General features: G+C 42.7%; 1 protein-coding gene across 1 annotated transcript in view; it reads right to left on the reverse strand.

The window, feature by feature from the left end:
• zswim8 (zinc finger, SWIM-type containing 8) overlaps positions 1-17,014 on the reverse strand; it is a 65,117-nt gene that overhangs the window by 17,291 nt on the left and 30,812 nt on the right. The window contains exons 14-21 of the mRNA XM_085243120.1: positions 16,605-16,703; positions 16,331-16,455; positions 14,428-14,749; positions 13,310-13,456; positions 7,940-8,162; positions 6,386-6,675; positions 6,063-6,286; positions 1,503-2,000 (exon numbers count right to left, since the gene is read on the reverse strand). Coding sequence (XP_085099246.1) covers positions 1,503-2,000; positions 6,063-6,286; positions 6,386-6,675; positions 7,940-8,162; positions 13,310-13,456; positions 14,428-14,749; positions 16,331-16,455; positions 16,605-16,703 — 1,928 coding nt within the window. The remainder of the gene's footprint in view (positions 1-1,502; positions 2,001-6,062; positions 6,287-6,385; positions 6,676-7,939; positions 8,163-13,309; positions 13,457-14,427; positions 14,750-16,330; positions 16,456-16,604; positions 16,704-17,014) is intronic.

The following is a 17,014-nucleotide window of genomic DNA, read 5'->3' on the forward strand; positions in this document are numbered from 1 at the left end:
CTGCATTCAGAGAGTTTACAGTATTTAATAATCCAATAAAGTCCCGTTTCAGAACCTCCGACTGTTGTTTGGACACATCGTTTGACCCTGTATGCAGAACAATGTTTGTCACAGTTGGATATTCATCTGCAATTTGAAGAATTCTCTCCTTCAGGTTGTTGACCATATCCTTAGGAAAGCAGAGGACTTTAGTGTTCTTACCGCACATCCTTTGTGGCAGAGTCACCCACAATCAGAGTTTCAGGCCTAGCCTTTAGCTTTCCCTGTGGTCTTTTGCTATTCAACAGATTTTCAGACCTTACTTCGCTGCTTTTAGATGGATGGTTGTCCGATATAGATCCAGGGTCCTTTGATAGTGGAGCAAATCTGTTCTGCAGTTTCACATTCAGTTGTTTTGGAGGTTTGTTGTTATTCTTCCTATTCACGGTTGTCCAGTCCTGTTTCCTCCCGTATACAGGGGTAGAAGAGCTTCTCTGTCTCGTAGGAAGTGAAAGCCAGTCGGTTTCAGAGATTTCAGCTCGCTGTGCCCTGCCTGTGGTACGTCCTCCCCATTCCAGGAGACATGATTTATGTCTTGGTTTTGCACCAAGACAGTCCAAGGGGGGATTATCACTTGAGGATTTATAATAATGCACAGAGTCTACTTTCTTGGTCATGTTATCTGTGCTCCTTAGCTGTGTACTAGCTTGCTCATCGCCATTGTTTTGAATCAAAGGCAAGGTTGTTTCATTTCCACACAGTCCATTTACCTCCACGTTTACTTCTAAGCGATGAATTTTTGTCTCCAGTACTGCAATCTTCTGCAGGAGGCTGTGGTAGTCATCTGTGGAGAGGGAAGGCATCTTGTTGCTAGTTAGCCTAGCGGTTAGCCCCTTTCCAGGCTATTGAGGCTGCTCGGTGCTCAGACGCTGTAATCAGGCTTCAGCTGTGTCTAGGCCACAGACACACGGAGCGCTGAGGATAAGGTAACTATAAAAATGTTGCTGTTTCTGTTAAGAACACTTTAGTCCTAATGATCTATGAGTGTCCAGAAGCTATCGCAGGTAAGCTCATAAGGAAAAAAGGGAAAAAATCAGCATAAAAATCAATAAAATCAATAAAAGAAGCAAAGCATTAAAGAGCAAAGAGATGAAGCGTCCACACTCACAAAAGGGGAGGAGAAAAAAAATATAGGGGTCAAAACAAACCATATTTGATATTTCTGGAACAGTACCAGGAAACACTCCTGAAAAAAGTATGTATGTGTATGTCTGTCTATCTGCTATATTTCTTCAGTGTGTCAATTTGTTCTCATCCTGGTTTTTGTTTTTCAGTTCAAGTGTAGCAATGTCTTTCAGCTTGCCATTATTTTGCGTTTTCTTACTTTATGGGGTGTTCCCTTTGAATTTAACCGCTTGCAATAAAATATTTTTAGAGAAGAATATAAAAGACTTTAAAGACAATGAAAAACATAGTTGAGTCAAAACTATCTAAAATGATCCAAAATGTACTTGTGCTCTGACCTGTGGATATGCAGCCCCAGACACAGGGAAGACGGTGGGCCGGGGGACATGCTGCAGAGGGTGCCCTAGGAATTGGGGCGTGCAGACGGTGGGGAGATGGGCCTGGATAGTGGTGTATGGGTGGAGGCCCGGGGTGTGGGGGTGAGCCATAGCCTGGCCAGGCATAGCGTGGGATTGGTAAATGGTGGACCCTACAGAGATAACTGGTACGACAGCGGCTGCAGTGACGGAAGCTGTGACTGTTGCTACCCCTGGAGACTCCATGTTGACTCCACTGTCAAGAACACCACAGTTAGACTCTGGGGGCCTCCTGCCCGAACCGCCGTTTGCCCCACATCGGCCGGATGTTTCCCGTTGTTGGCTTGATCCTCCACCTACTGACTGCTCATACAACCAGTACCACTGGTGAGCCACCTCAAACAGAACCTCGGGGTAGACACCTCCACCCTTAGCTGCTTCCTCTACTGCCATGCAGGCCTTCTCCAGCATGACATTATCCTAGAGGAAAACAGGACAGAGAGGAAGTGAGATGAGGAAGCAAAACGTTTAATGAATGAAATTTAAATTTACATGGGCTATGTAATATTGCTGCTTTGGTTTAAGGTTATGGCAGTGTGCCATAAGCCACTTTCACAGTAATGTTCCTCATAACTCAGATATTCCCACACACCAGATATTTTATGTGCAGGATTTGACAGTACATCACAAGACACATAAACCATGAAGTAACATTTTTTGTTGAATTTCAGGTTATATTTGATAGTTACTTTGATAATTAGAGAAACCACAACATAAATCCAAAAAGATGTATTATCACTGACTGCTAAGGAAACAACATTGAAACTGACTTGAATTGCACCTCTACAAACAAATTTGGGACATTGCAAAATGTAAACAAAAACAGAAGGCAATGATTTTTGAAATCATAATGCTAACAAGCTAGCATTAACATTTTGAGCCTAGCTACAATTAATATTGAATATAAATTCCAGTACTGAATATATTGCATAGTGTTAAACAATCCTGCCACATCATTTGTTCACTTTGATATTTGATAACTTTCATTTCTATCAAACAATACGACATCCTTTTGTTCAATAGACACGATCCAGTTCATATCATATTGCTGATAAAGTGCTTTGAGTGCTCTGAGAGAATAGAAAAGTACTGCATAAGAATCTGTCCATTTAGCATCTACCACATCACTCCACCATGATAAAATGACCGCAAACAAGAAGTATGGCAAAGGAAAGGAATAGTTAATGACCCCATAGGGTAAAACATACTCTTTCACTGGTGGAGGGAATGACATGGCATGGGCACGTATGCCTGTCTGTTGAACTGGCTTACTTGTGTTTAATGATGATATGAGTACTGATAGAAGGATCAGGATAAATTCTGAAGGGTACAGGGATATATGCTTCTTATTTCTACACTGTTTTCTCAAACCAACATTCACACACATTCATACTCCGATGGATGCTTCAGAGAGCAACTTGGCAATGCACAACAATATTTGGCAATGCAGACTGAGGGAACCACCAACTTCATCAGCCAATGATGTGCTCCACCTCCTCAGCTACAGCCACCCCAGGGAAAAAAAAAAATCAGCGTTGCTGATTTCTGTGAGTGTACTCAGTGTTTTTGCTGCTATCCTCCTGTCACTTTTGCAGAGATGAACTCTTAAACATTGGACAGTCATGTCTATATTTTTTTTCCCCTGGTTTTCATTGACGATGACTCATCAAACTATGTCAGCACGCCTCACTCCCATCTATACACCTGGTGAACATCCGATCACTGGCAAATAAAATGAGTGAACTTGTAAAAAACTCCTCTGCCTCTGCTCTTCGGATGCCAGACTTCAGGGGTTTTTTCCCAGTGGACTAAAGCGTGGAGCTCTCAGGAAAAACAAGAGGTGGTGGAATCTGCTTCTAAATCAGTAAAGGCTAGTGTGCAGTCACACTCTGAGGAAAGTGACGTAGCCCTCACCTGGAGTCTTTCTTTATGAACTACAAACCTTTTTATTTACAGAGGGAATTCTCTTCATTCATTGTGGTCGGTGTTTACATCCCACCACAAGCCTGTGTGTCAGAGGCTCAAAATCAGCTTGTTGACCAGATAGCCAACAAGGAGAGAAAAAACATCTTGCCTGAGCATTATTTCTAGGGATTTTTACAGTGCAAACCTCACCCATGAACTTCCAAAATGCAGACAACAGATTAAGTGTTCCACCAGGGATGCTAAACTACTAGACCACCCTCTGTGCTGTTCCCTGTGCAGCTCATGGACTCTCTGATCACTGTCTGCTTCACCTTATAGCTACTTACAGAAAGAACGTCTAAGTCTGAGATTAAAACCACGAAGAAATGGACTAAGGAGTCAAAGGAGGAATTACATGTAAGAAAATGTGAAAAATAATAAAAAATAAAGAAAAACCATTAAATGGTCTAAAGATGGCGGTCTAGAAATGGTTGCAATTTCTAATCACTTAATGCAATGCAATTAATGAAAATCAAATTAAAGTTAAAAAACAATTCTATAATTGTCTAAACTAGTTATGGATCTCTAGTCATGTTAATCAGTATAATCTGTCCCTTTTAAATAAAATAAACAAGTTATAACAGTTAGAATTAGTAACAGTCTAACCAGTGTTGGGACTAATGCGTTATTAAGTAACGCGTTACAGTAACTACGTTATTATTGTGGTAACGAGCACGGTAACTAGTTATTATGCCAAAATCAGGAACGCGTTAGTCGTTACTGGGATTTAGATAGGGTCGTTACTCGTTACTTCGTGTGGTGGCTGTCGCGGAGCTTCCACAGATTCAGTAACATTAGCAAGTGGTGGAGGCCAGCAGGTGGATGAAGGAAAGGGGACGCAGAAGGAAAAGAGACCCGAGGCGGCCGCCGGTCCAAGTGTGAACTGAACTTCAGGTAAGAAGTTATGACCTGCAGTCTCTCTGGGTCAGATATGAACCAAGTTTAGGTGGAGTTTATTTTCGTTATTCGGACTTTTTCCGTACTGCGTGCTAGCTAGCATGACGGAGTTTCTATACAGCTGGGTGGTGCTATGATGTTAATGATGTTGCACTTTATTTTGCTCATAAGTTATTAGAGTTGCCAACCGTCCCGTCTGGTATTCAGAGAAAATATTACGCGTTTCTTATTGAGGTGAAAATGAACAGTTTGTCCCGTAATTCAGCTGCAATGAAAAAGGCACAAAGCTGCAGTTATTCTGTGTTTATGCTGCACAGCTGCCTCTTCTTCTCTCATTCTCCCCCCTCCCTCTCCTGTTTCTACTTCAATCATGAAAACTGATCAATGATCAGCTGATCGGCTTTTCTCTCTTGTTTGTTTATCGCCCACTTTGTGCCAGAAAGAGGAAACCAGCGGATGTCGCGCTAAACAACAGCAGCACGTTTAAGCTTGATCAGCTGTTGTTAGAATTTATTTAATATTAATTTCTAGTATCAGCTGATGTTTGCTGGAGCCACAGCTGTAAAGCTGCTGGTCATGATATGGTTTGGTTATCTGGTGAGAGGGAAACATGAAGATGAAACCAGGAGATGTCCTTACTGAACCATCAGAGCTGAACAGGTGATGGAGAAACAGGTTTACCTTTTAGGTGACATGAATGAGTTGAAGGGAAGTTATGAACTGTTTCTGAGAGACAAATAACACCAGGGTCCTTTTTTAGGTAGCTGACAGCTGGTAACTGTGCAGGGGCGGGTCTAGCAAAGTGTTGCCAGGGGGCATGTAGGGCATTAACAGGGAGAGGGGGGCACAAGGAAATACTTTTCTTTCTTATTCTCATTTAAAATGTCTCACTTTTAAAAAATAATTATCTGAATCTTACAACAAACGATTGATAGATTGATGGATATATACCATCAGAACAGTGAACATCACTGTCACAACAGCGTTTGTTTTCATTCAAAGGCTTTATGATTTTTCCTATAATGGTGGGCCGGTCTCTAGTCAAAATGCCCGGGCCAATTTTCTGTCCCAGTCCAGCCCTGTAAGCAGCTCATCTGCAGTCTGGTGTTACCTACATCTTCCTATTCAGAAGGCAGGATTTCCGAGTTCTGAGTACAATCAAAAGCACCACGACTGCAGTTTTTGTGTTGGATGTAAAAGGCGCACATGACGCTGTGACGTAGCCTAGAATCATGGCAGCAGTCAATGACGGTCCAGGCGTGGGACTTCTCTCGTGGAAATATGCACATTATCTTTTCCTTTCTATTGGTAGGTAGCACAGTGCACTTGTGGCAAGTAAGCAAGCTAGAAGACTGGCAAAGTTATGGAAGAAACACATTAACAAGAGAATTCTGAGTAAAACCAAAGTTACTTTCCCTAGTAACTAGTTACTTTGAAAGTAACGAGTAACTTGAAGTAACTGAGTTACTTTTGAGAGAAGTAACTAGTAATGTAACTAAGTTACTATTTTAAAGTAACTTACCCAACACTGAGTCTAACTTATAATCTTGCCAGTCTGTTTACTAGACATGCCTTAAACCTTTAGTGGAAAGTTACTGTGCAAACCCCCTCCCATAGTACCTGCTCTTTACACTGCACCAAAGCTCTTTGGATTTCATTAGGATTGAGGGCATGAGCATGAGGCAAGCAGCTCAAGGCCAGCTCTGCTGCTGCCCGAACCATGTTGGGGTCCCTTGCTCGCGATGCTCGGTCCGCAAGGGATGCCACCTCTGGAGGGGTCAGGTGACCATCCCAACATTCCACCAAAATGTTGAGGGCAGCACTGCCGATTTCCATGGCTTGGCCTGAAAACAAAAAAAGGACACAGGAGGAAAAGTAAGTGACTAACGTGGGCCATTAAACGTGGGCCATTATCTTTTTCCTTCAGCCACACTTCTGCTCACCCGTGATCCAGGACACGTGGGAGGAATAGGTCCTGGACAACCAGTTAGGTGAAACGAAATTGTGGAGGCCAAGAGCATACAGGCCAATCTCAAAGGCACATAGGTGCAGGTTTCTATGTGGACCTTGGTGCCCCCCACTGGCTGAGGGCTGAGTGAAAATGGAGGTGGAGGAGTTTCCTCCAGCTTTGATCAGCACAGTCTTAGCCAGTTCAAAGTAAAAGTGAGCTGCTGCTTCTGAGGGCTGATTGGGGACATGGGGGGCATGACACTCAGGACGTCGTCCTTTGTACCTAAACAAAGAATTTATGAAAAATTAATTAATATTAATTAAAATAGATACACAAACTGTGGATTTCCACTATGTAACCAAAGCTCTTTACTTCTTTAATTTTATTTTGTAGTAGTATTAAATAGTATTAAATCTATTGGGCAGTATGAGTTTTTTGATCCCGTTAGGTCCATCAATGTGTACATTAAACAAATATGTAAGACTGCTGTTTTGCATTTGCGCAATAACACTCAAGAACTAGTTTATCCCTCCCTGAAAAGTTTACAGTTGATCCAAAATTCTGTAGTGAGAGTACTGACAGGAATTAGAAACAGAGAGCATAATTATGGCTTCATTGGCTCCCTATTCAATCCAGAATCAAATTTAAAATGCTTCTCCTCGTATACAAGGTCTTGAATAATATGAGACCAATATTATCTTAAAGACCTCATACTATCGCATACCCTCAAAAGAGCGTTTACTTTTCAGATTAGACTTAAAACTTTCCTTTTTGCTAAAGCATATAGTTAGGGCTGGATCAGGTGAGCCTTAGTCCTTTAGTTATGCTGCAATAGGCCTAGGCTGCTGGGGGCTTCCCATGATGCACTGGGCATTTCTTGTGTTTAATCATTAGTTATTATTAATCTCTGACTCTCCTCCACATGTTGTCCAGTCTTCCTCCCCTTATTTCTAACTGGCAGGCAGCTGAACATCCATTTCTCTGTATTATCTGTCTACCTTAGAATATAAAGTGCCTTGAGTCAACTTTTGCTGTGATTTGGCACTATATAAATAAAACTGGATTGAATTTAATAATAATTTGATCCAAAAATGTCAAATTTGGGTTTCTTGACAGCCACCATAACTCACTAAGACCAGTTCTAATGAGGTTTCAGTGAACAGTACATAGACCAACTGGAGGGCTAAATGCATCCCTCGGGTCTTGTGTCAGGTCCTTTCTGGACCTCTCTTTTTCTTATTTCTTATGGATTATCCTTCTGTAGATATTTTTTAGGCCTCCCACATCTTCTTTTGTGCACCAACTTTCCTCAATTAAAAAAACATAAACAAACAAAGAAACAAAAAAACAAAACAAAACAAAAACAAAACAAAACACCCCCACTGCCCAGCATGACTACACATGCAGAGTTTTTGCCTGATAGCTTGTTGGGAATCATTTTATTGGTGCTTTTCAGAGATTCAACTAAAGAAATGCAAAGCTTTAGTTATCTTTTGCATACATCTCATACTCAGTATGCACCCAATATAAACATGTGTAAGTTTACCTGCTTGTGTCCGTGCTCTTGGCTCTGGCCCCACCTCCTGCTCTGCGAGAGCCACTGGAGGAGGAGGAGCCTAAAGAATCAGATGATGAACTACTGATGCTGTCGCTGTCCTGACCCCGCCCCCAAGACGCTGCTGCCCAGCCGCTCCGCATTGGCCGCCGACTGAGAGTAGGAGAACTGTCTGAGGTGGTCTCTGGAGCACTGCTATCAATACTCGCCATACCTGTCGAAAAAAAATCAACATCCAGTCCTGTTTGATGTGTATGTATACACATATGAATATATACATACATATACATATATATACACATATACATATACATATATATTAGGGGTGCAACGATACTCGTATCGATATTGAACCGTTCGATACAGTGCTTTCGGTTCGGTACGCATATGTATCGAACAAAATTTTAATTTATTTATCAACTTTTCTTCTGACGATGTTGTCTGTGTTGAGCGCTCAGTGGATCTGTGCTCGACTACTCCGCCTAGGCTGCACTGTCGAGCGCAGATCCACTGAGCGCAGCGCAAGCTAGCAAGACAGAAGCTAAGCTCGTTGCAACATGGCAACTGCCTCAACGCTACCCAAACCTCCCCCACCCTCATTCAGATCTGGCGTTTGGAACTATCTTGGTTTTCATGTGAAGCATGACCCTGATGGTAAGCGTGCCATGGACTAAAGTAAAACAGTATGTCAGATGTGCCACGCAATGCTCAATTGATGGGAACTAGTGCGTTAGCGCAGTTAGCTTGTTAACGTGTTGATGCCGTCCAGCCCCACGCACGGGGCGATCCGCGGTAGCTCGTTAATGGAGATTTGCCGCGTTGTGGTGTTAATGTCATTTTAATGAGATTAAACGCTGACAGTAGAGCAGGGCAATATGGCCAAAAATATTTATCACGATATATATTTGAAAATTTGCGATAACGATATAACTGACGATATAATTGATGCGAGACAACTCCACAACATTACTAGCGCAAAAAGACAACCTTCCATTTATTTTCACTTAAACAAGAAGCTGGTTTTTATGTACATTAAAGCTTTATAAAAATGTAACAGTGCAAATGCAAATTCCTTGCTGAAAGTTTAACCAAAAGGCATTTCCTGAGCATAACCATGTATAATATCCACTGAAGTTAAAAAGAGGTGCTTTGCAACATTAAACTGCAGTGTGCAGTACGTATTTTTCGGACCATAAGGTGCACAGGACTACAAGGCACATTCAAATCAAAATCAAATCAAATCACTTTTATTGTCACATCACATGTGCAGGTACATTGGTACAGCACATGTGAGTGAAATTCTTGTGTGCGAGCTTCACAAGCAACAGAGTTGTGCAAAATACAATAATGTAAACAAGCAAAATACAAGAATGGCTACATCTGAAACTAATAAATATATGTACAATATATAATAGTATATGCATTTCTGGATGTGTATACTAAATATTTTTCTACGTGTGTGTGTGTGTGTGTGTGTGTGTGTGTGTGTGTGTACACATATTTTACAAATTAAATAGAGTAAACAATAAATAAAATATATAAAATAAATAAAATAAAATATACAGAGTGAGACATGTGCAAAACAGTGGCATTACTGTACAGTATGGAGTGCATAATGTTAAAGTTCCAGTAGTGAAGCTGAGGTGTCTATGAAGTGTTCAGCAGTCTGATGGCCTGATGGAAAAAGCTGTCTCTCAGTCTGCTGGTACGGGATCGGATGCTGCAGAACCTCCTTCCTGATGGAAGCAGTCTGAACAGTTTATGGCTGGGGTGACTGGAGTCCTTGATGATCCTCCCCGCTTTCCTCAGGCACCGCTTCCTGTAGATGTCTTGGAGGGAGGGAAGCTCACCTCCAATTATCCGTTCAGAGCACCGCACTACTCGCTGGAGAGCTTTGCAGTTGTAGGCGGTGCTGTTGCCATACCAGGTGGTGATGCATCCAGTGAGGATGCTCTCAATGGCACAGTGATAGAAGGTCCTGAGGATGCGGGGGCTCATGCCGAATCTTTTCAGTCTCCTGAGAAAGAAGAGGCGCTGCTGCGCCTTCTTCACTGTTTTGTTTGTGTGTACTGACCACGTAAGATCCTCAGCCAGGTGTACGCCAAGGAACCGGAAGCTGCTCACTCTCTCCACAGCAGCGCCGTTGATGGTGATGGGGGTGTGTACTTCTCTGCACCTCCGGAAGTCCACTATCAACTCCTTTGTCTTTGCGACGTTGAGGGTGAGATGGTTGTCTTGACACCAGTGGGTCAGGGCGCTGACCTCCTCCCTGTAAGCCGTCTCATCACCATTGGTGATAAGACCCACCACTGTAGTGTCGTCCGCAAACTTCACAATGATGTTGGAGTTGTTAGTGGCTGTGCAGTCGTAGGTGTAGAGTGAGTACAGGAGAGGGCTCAGTACACACCCCTGTGGAGCACCAGTGTTCAGTGTGACGGGGGATGAGGTGATACTGCCCAGTCTGACCACTTGGCGTCTGTCAGACAGGAAGCTAAGGATCCAGCTGCAGAGGGAGCTGCTCAGTCCTAGATCCTGCAGTTTCCTGTCCAGCTTCGAGGGAACGATGGTATTGAATGCTGAGCTGTAATCTACAAACAGCATCCTCACATACGTGTCTCTCTTCTCCAGGTGTGACAGGGCAGTGTGTAGTGTCAGGGCTATGGCATCATCAGTGGACCTGTTGTGGCGGTATGCAAACTGTAGAGGGTCCAGTGAGTCGGGTAGTGCAGAGCAGATGAAGTCCCTGACCAGCTTCTCGAAGCATTTGCTTACGATGGGGGTCAGGGCTACAGGTCGCCAGTCGTTCAATGAGGAGATGGTGGAGGATTTGGGTACAGGGACGATGGTGGCCATTTTGAAGCAGGCTGGGACTACAGACAGAGAGAGGGAAAGGTTGAAGATGTGCGTGAACACTCCAGCCAGCTGAGCCGCGCATGACTTGAGGACGCGGCCGGGAATCCCGTCCGGACCAGTAGCTTTGCATGCGTTCACCTTCCTGAAGCACCTCCGCACATCCTCCTCAGACACAGTGTGCGCACTGACGTCATCCGCGGTGCGCACACTGTCCGGTCTCATGGTGTTCGCTGTGTCGAATCTAGCGTAGAATACGTTTAGATCCTCACACAGAGAGGCCGTGGTCTGCGGTGTGCTGGTTTTCCCTCTAAAGTCTGTGATCGTGTTTAGTCCCTGCCACATACTCCGAGGGTTGTCAAACTGTTGCTCCACCCTGTCCCTGTACTCACGTTTGGCTGCTTTGATCGTCTTCCGGAGTTGGTAATGTGCGTGTTTGTAGTCCGATGTGTTCGCGGAGGCAAAAGCGGTGTTCCGTGCCGCCAGTGCCGCGCGAACATCTCTGTTAATCCAGGGTTTTTGATTTGGGAAGGATTTAACTGTTCTGGATGGGACGACATCTTCCACGCATTTCCTGATAAATCCGCAGACTGAGTCTGTGTATTCATCAATGTCCCTAGCAGCCACGTGAAACATTTCCCAGTCCGCGTGATCAAAACAGTCCCGCAGCGCAGACTCCGATTGGTCCGTCCAACAGTGCACCGCCCTCCGGATTGGGCTTTGTACGCATCCCGGAAAGAGGTGTAGCAGTGAAACATTAAGCGAAACAAAGCAGTCAGATGAATCAAATTTTATTCTTCTTGCTTCCTCCACTTTTGTACCATTGATTCATTAATGTTGAATTCTCTGGCAGCTGCTCTATTCCCATGTTGTTGCAGTATATTAATGACTGACCTCGTATTGTGGATGGATTATCTCAGTTGTTCTCCTGACTGAAGTTTGGTCCGTTTACAGCATCCTGCCATGCGATTGCATTTGTCTCTAACCATGAGGAACCTTCACGTTAACTTTTAGAAGTGGAAAAGCGTTAGTGTTCGTCCTCCAGCTTCACTGTTTATGTTATGCTAACATAGCTGTGTCGCTAGCGATCACGTAGCACATCATTATATACCAGCTAGCCCAACTTCAGTAACCCTACAAACGTCACTGCTGTTTAGTTTCCTGTCTTCATTTATGTTGGAAGTGATAACAGAGCTGTACGTTTGATTTTTTTCAGAAATATCAGTCAGAACATGCAATATCATGCTTAGGTAACTAGCGAAACTAGCGAGCTAACTTCCGCTAGCTTCCTGCTAACTTCTAACTCCGTTAAATGTAATAAATTTTGTTTTCATGGATGCCTGGAAGTTAAACTTCATAGTTACACCTGGTAAAGCAGCAATGCTGATCGTTTTATTAAAGATGAAAGAATTTAGACAGTTTTTAACTCTCAGTGATGCTGCAGTGTTGTTTGACCTGAAGAATACGGAGTTTAGGACCCAGATTACTCCCAGATTTAAGAGCATCTTAGTCCAACAAATACGACAATAACGACGGCCGCTTGTATGTTCTGCAAAAAAATGTGCTTTGTCGTGTATCTGATGGACAAACACCAAACCAGTTCCACATCACTGAAGTTGCACCATTTTTACAAACCAATTCTGGTTCATCTGTTTCACTCAACAATCGGCCATGTGCATATGAAAACAAAGGCACTGCGCATGCGCGTTTTACTCATATTCTATCGCGATATTTCATTTTCCTATCGTTGCCTAACATTATACCGGTATTACCGTGAACGGTATAATATGGCCCAGCCCTAGCTGACAGCACTAGTGGGAACACAACGAATATGACTGCACATTTATGCCGACATCATCCTAGTGCAAAGACAAGTGGAAGCAGACAAAAACAACAAGCACGCATGCTACAAACTTTACCCGAGTCATTTAGACAGCCGTTAGCACAGGATTCTCCTTATGGGGACCTGATATGTTTAGTATGCTGCTGAGAATATAGCCCAGAAGAAGCGGATAGTATAGCTTTTATTTTGGAAAGAGCCATTTCTCTGTAATAAACTCTCTTTTCCAAAGATGAGTGATTTCTCGATCATCGATTTATTTTTTTTTTTATTATTTTGTTGTTTCAGCAACATTAAATTTAAAAACTGTACTTTTGAGTTAAAATATATATTTATAATTTTAATAAATGACAAATTAAAAAGGCATGACCATTTTTTTTATATCGAAAAAATATCGAACCGTGACACCAAAGTATCGAACCGTGAATTTTGTGTATCGTTGCACCCCTAATATATATACACATACACACACATATATAAATAACATAAGAGTGTGGAGTATTTCAGTAAGGTTTAAGGCCTGAAAAAAGTACCACTTATACATATTAAATAGGCCAATAATCAAAAGTACCCATCTCATAAAGCAACATTTTTTCCGAACAAATGAAAGCAGTATTCGGCGTAAAAAAGTATAGATAATAATAGCAGTCTTAATATTAGTAACACTGTACCAGTGTGTTTTTTCTTCTGCCGTACAGGTGAGCCCCAGCAGCGTTGACTATATCCACAGCGTGCCCCCAGTGCCAACCGACTGGGCACTGTGGCCTCCTTAAATGAAGCGATGTCATTCTGCTGGTCACTTGAAGATGAAGGCCCATCTGAAAAAGCGAGGACAGATCATGAGATCTCTTTACACACACATGCACGCGCACACAGCCGGGGAGCAGTTGAACATTTTGATGTGGTAGAAGCAGAAAAAGGTTTTTAGCAAGTTTAGGACAGCAAACAGCCACAGATCTCCATTCCCCACCACACACTCTCATTCACTCTGACACATGGTCCTGAGTAACACTCATCCTTCAGGAAACTCAAACCTGACTGTGTACAACATCCAAATGCCACTACTGAACTCCACTGAAGTCTTTTGTACTACACTCAAGCCACCTTGTAACTACACAGCCTCATTTTTACTGTGTGCACTTTATTATACAGTGTGCTTTTTATTCCTTTTGTTATTTAGATTTCAGTCTTTCTGTTCCCGTTATTCATATTTAGACTTTGTTATGTATACCATGGTTTATGTTATTTATATTACTGTTTTGTTATCCATATTTCTTGGGTAGTAGTCGGGTGGAGCACCCACAGATTTGTTGTATATGTACAATGACAAAGGGCTATTCTATTCCATTCTATTCTAAGTTTGCCAAGGACCAAATTATGATGCTAAGATGACTGGGTTAGAACATCTCCAAAACTGCAGCTCTTGTGGGGTGTTCCTGGTCTGCAGTGGTCAGAACCTATCAGAAGTGGTCCAAGGAAGGAACAGTGGTGGACTAGCAACCAGCGACCTAACTGCTGAAAGAGTTTGCTGGTTCTGACCGTACACAGACAAGTAAGTATGTACTGGTCTGTGGCTGTGTGTGTGTGTGTGTGTGTGTGTGTGTGTGTGTGTGTGTGTGTGTGTGTGTGTGTGAAATGCATGCAGCACTTGTTTACAGCTTTTATACTTTTTTTTTTAATATAGTTATAGTGAACATGCGGAAAAACCTAAAACAAGTGGATGTTTGTGCCTGGAGAATGACAAGAACACAAAGGTGGAAACCAAGAGACGTGGTAATGGGGTTCTTACCATGCTCCCTGGTCTCAGCGGCACTCTCCCCTGCTGTGTTATTTGGCACTGGGTTCAGATCAGCCTGAGGAGCCACCCCCTCTCCGCCAATTGTCAGAGCAGAGGAAGAGCTTGAGGATGAAGCCACCAAAGTAGATGCTGAGGAAGATGACGTAGCATGTTTGGAGACCACTCCTGTGGCCCCACCCACTCCACTGTGGCTGGAGGATGTATGTTTGGATGGACTACGCTGACTGCCAGCTGCTGGCTTGCTTGAGTAGAAGGAGCTTAGAGTTTGGGGCTTGTGGGTCTGACTCTCTCTGTCCAATAGCTTATCCAATATCTGAGCATGGAGGGTGGACAGGAAAGAGAGAACACATTGATACAGAGAGTAAGAAAACACTTACACTTTGCATACACCCTACAACAGAAATCCACATGAGCAACATGAAATACCAAAGTGTGGAAATCAGAAAAATCTTAGATGGGTGCGTTCAATCAATGTGCTTGGTTAAAGCACATCTTTACATACTTCTATCTAGTTGTGTGAACATTATCTGGTGATAGTCACAATTTACTCCAAGGAAAATCCTTACCTACCTTATACAAGTAGAACCTTGTAATGGCCTGGACTGATTCTTATTTAGCACTTTTCTACTTTTCTGGAGTACTACAAGCGCTCTATACAACATGCCAGATTCACCCATTCACACAAGCACTGTCTGCCATTTAAGTACTACCATTAGCAACTTGGGGTTAATATCTTGCTCCGGATATTTGGCATGCAGACTAAGGGGAGCCAGGGATTGAACCACCACCATTTAGATCAGTGACCTGGTCTAGCTCCTGAGCCAATGTTATTGTACCCAAAAAAGATGTACATCTAACATTCTTTGTACTAATTAATTGCCTAATATCATTATCAGAGAAAGAAAGAAGAGATGAAAATTCTTTTGATGAGTGTCGAAGGGTATCAGACACCTGAGAATGGAAATATCCTGTTAAACTTGTTAGCAAAGTAATCAAACGTCAGACTCAATGTAAGAACACAACTGTCTGACCATCTATAGCTCTCCTCCATGGGTCAAAGGAGCTTGCAAAGAAAAGCGTCTGGACTTCTTTAAAGATGGCAGAGAGTTGGTGTCGTAAACCCCCGCCTCTGTTCAAAGATGGTCGCTCACAGTGGACATAGATGCTTCTTTCACTCCTCTTTCAAACCGTCTGTCCTCTCTGCACTGTACAGCATACACCACATTGTTAAGAATGTGGTGTATGCTGTACAGTGCAGCGAGGAATGCCCAGACCTCTACATCGGAGAGAGCAAACAGCCACTTCACAAGCGCATGGCACAACACAGAAGAGCCACCTCCACAGGACAAGACTCAGCAGTCCATCTGCATCTTAAGGATAAAGGTCACTCTTTCGAGGATGCCAATGTTCACATTTTGGACAGAGAGGACAGATGTTAACCAACCAGATGCATGTTAACCTGTGCCAGTGTTTACCGGACTCAGACAAGCAAAGTGAAGCTTTCCTTCACTGTGCAAGAAATAGACATGAATGTGTTTCAGAGAGCAGCTCCTGTGTGAAAGGCCTGTATTACGTGCTTAAAAGCACTCACTCACTTTTTTACACAATTTGAGCAATTAGTATTTTGCCTAAGGAAACTTGGACGTTCAGACAGAAGGAGCTGGGGATCGAACCACTCACCTTTTAATTAGTATAGTTTTTTCCAGTTACATCCAGTTACTGGTCAATGAATTACTTTGCACTATTTTCTTTCTTTGTTTTAAAAAAAACGTATTAAATGAATAAACTGGCCTGTTACAGTCAAATTCTGTGACTGTAACAGGTGTAGAATTGATATGCGGTTGGACGGGACATCTTCTGTACATGTTCTGAAATACTATAATGTAGCTGTTACCTTCTTGAGCTTGCTCTGGTCGTCCTTATAGGTGATCATGAGAGCCAGGGCCAGGTCACCCTTCACTCGTCTAGTTCCTTCACATAGCAGAGGATGCTCTGCCTCGCTGACTGTGGTTTTCATACCTGCAGTCACAGAGGGTGGACACAAAACAAAGGTTACAATTGAACATTTGTGAGAAACAGTGAGCAGGAAAACAAGTAGTGAGGATGGAGAAGAAGATACTGATAAACACTGAGAGGAACGAAACCAATCAATTGGTGAATAAATTTACCAAGTGCAGCAACAGCAGCCTCAAAACCCAGCTCCTCATCTCCAGGCATCTCATTGTTGCGGTTGCGGCTTGGTGGACGGGAACCCGTTGGAGACACAACTGCACAAAACAGTATGGAGAAAAGTGAAAGGGACATAAATTCAGTCAATCTCCCTTAAAATTCCTCAGTCTGTTCCAAAAAAGACAATATGAGCTTCTTCATTCATTCAACACAAAGCTTCAACGTTCAGTACACTACAAATAAAGCTGGTGGCCAAGAGATATTCACTTTCATATTACATAGTTAAAGGCAATTTAACAGAATACTTAGAATTCTTTAGTCTTGTATTATTTATTTTTATTTTATTGTATTTGAATCAAGTTAAAAATCCTGTTTAAGCGATTAACAATTTCCCATCATTTCTGTGTCC

This window comes from Mchenga conophoros, linkage group LG13 (genome assembly GCF_057382185.1).
Source record: "Mchenga conophoros isolate Kocher_MC1m ecotype Shallow Benthic linkage group LG13, M_conophoros_male_GT1.1, whole genome shotgun sequence".
NCBI classification, from domain to species: domain Eukaryota; kingdom Metazoa; phylum Chordata; class Actinopteri; order Cichliformes; family Cichlidae; genus Mchenga; species Mchenga conophoros.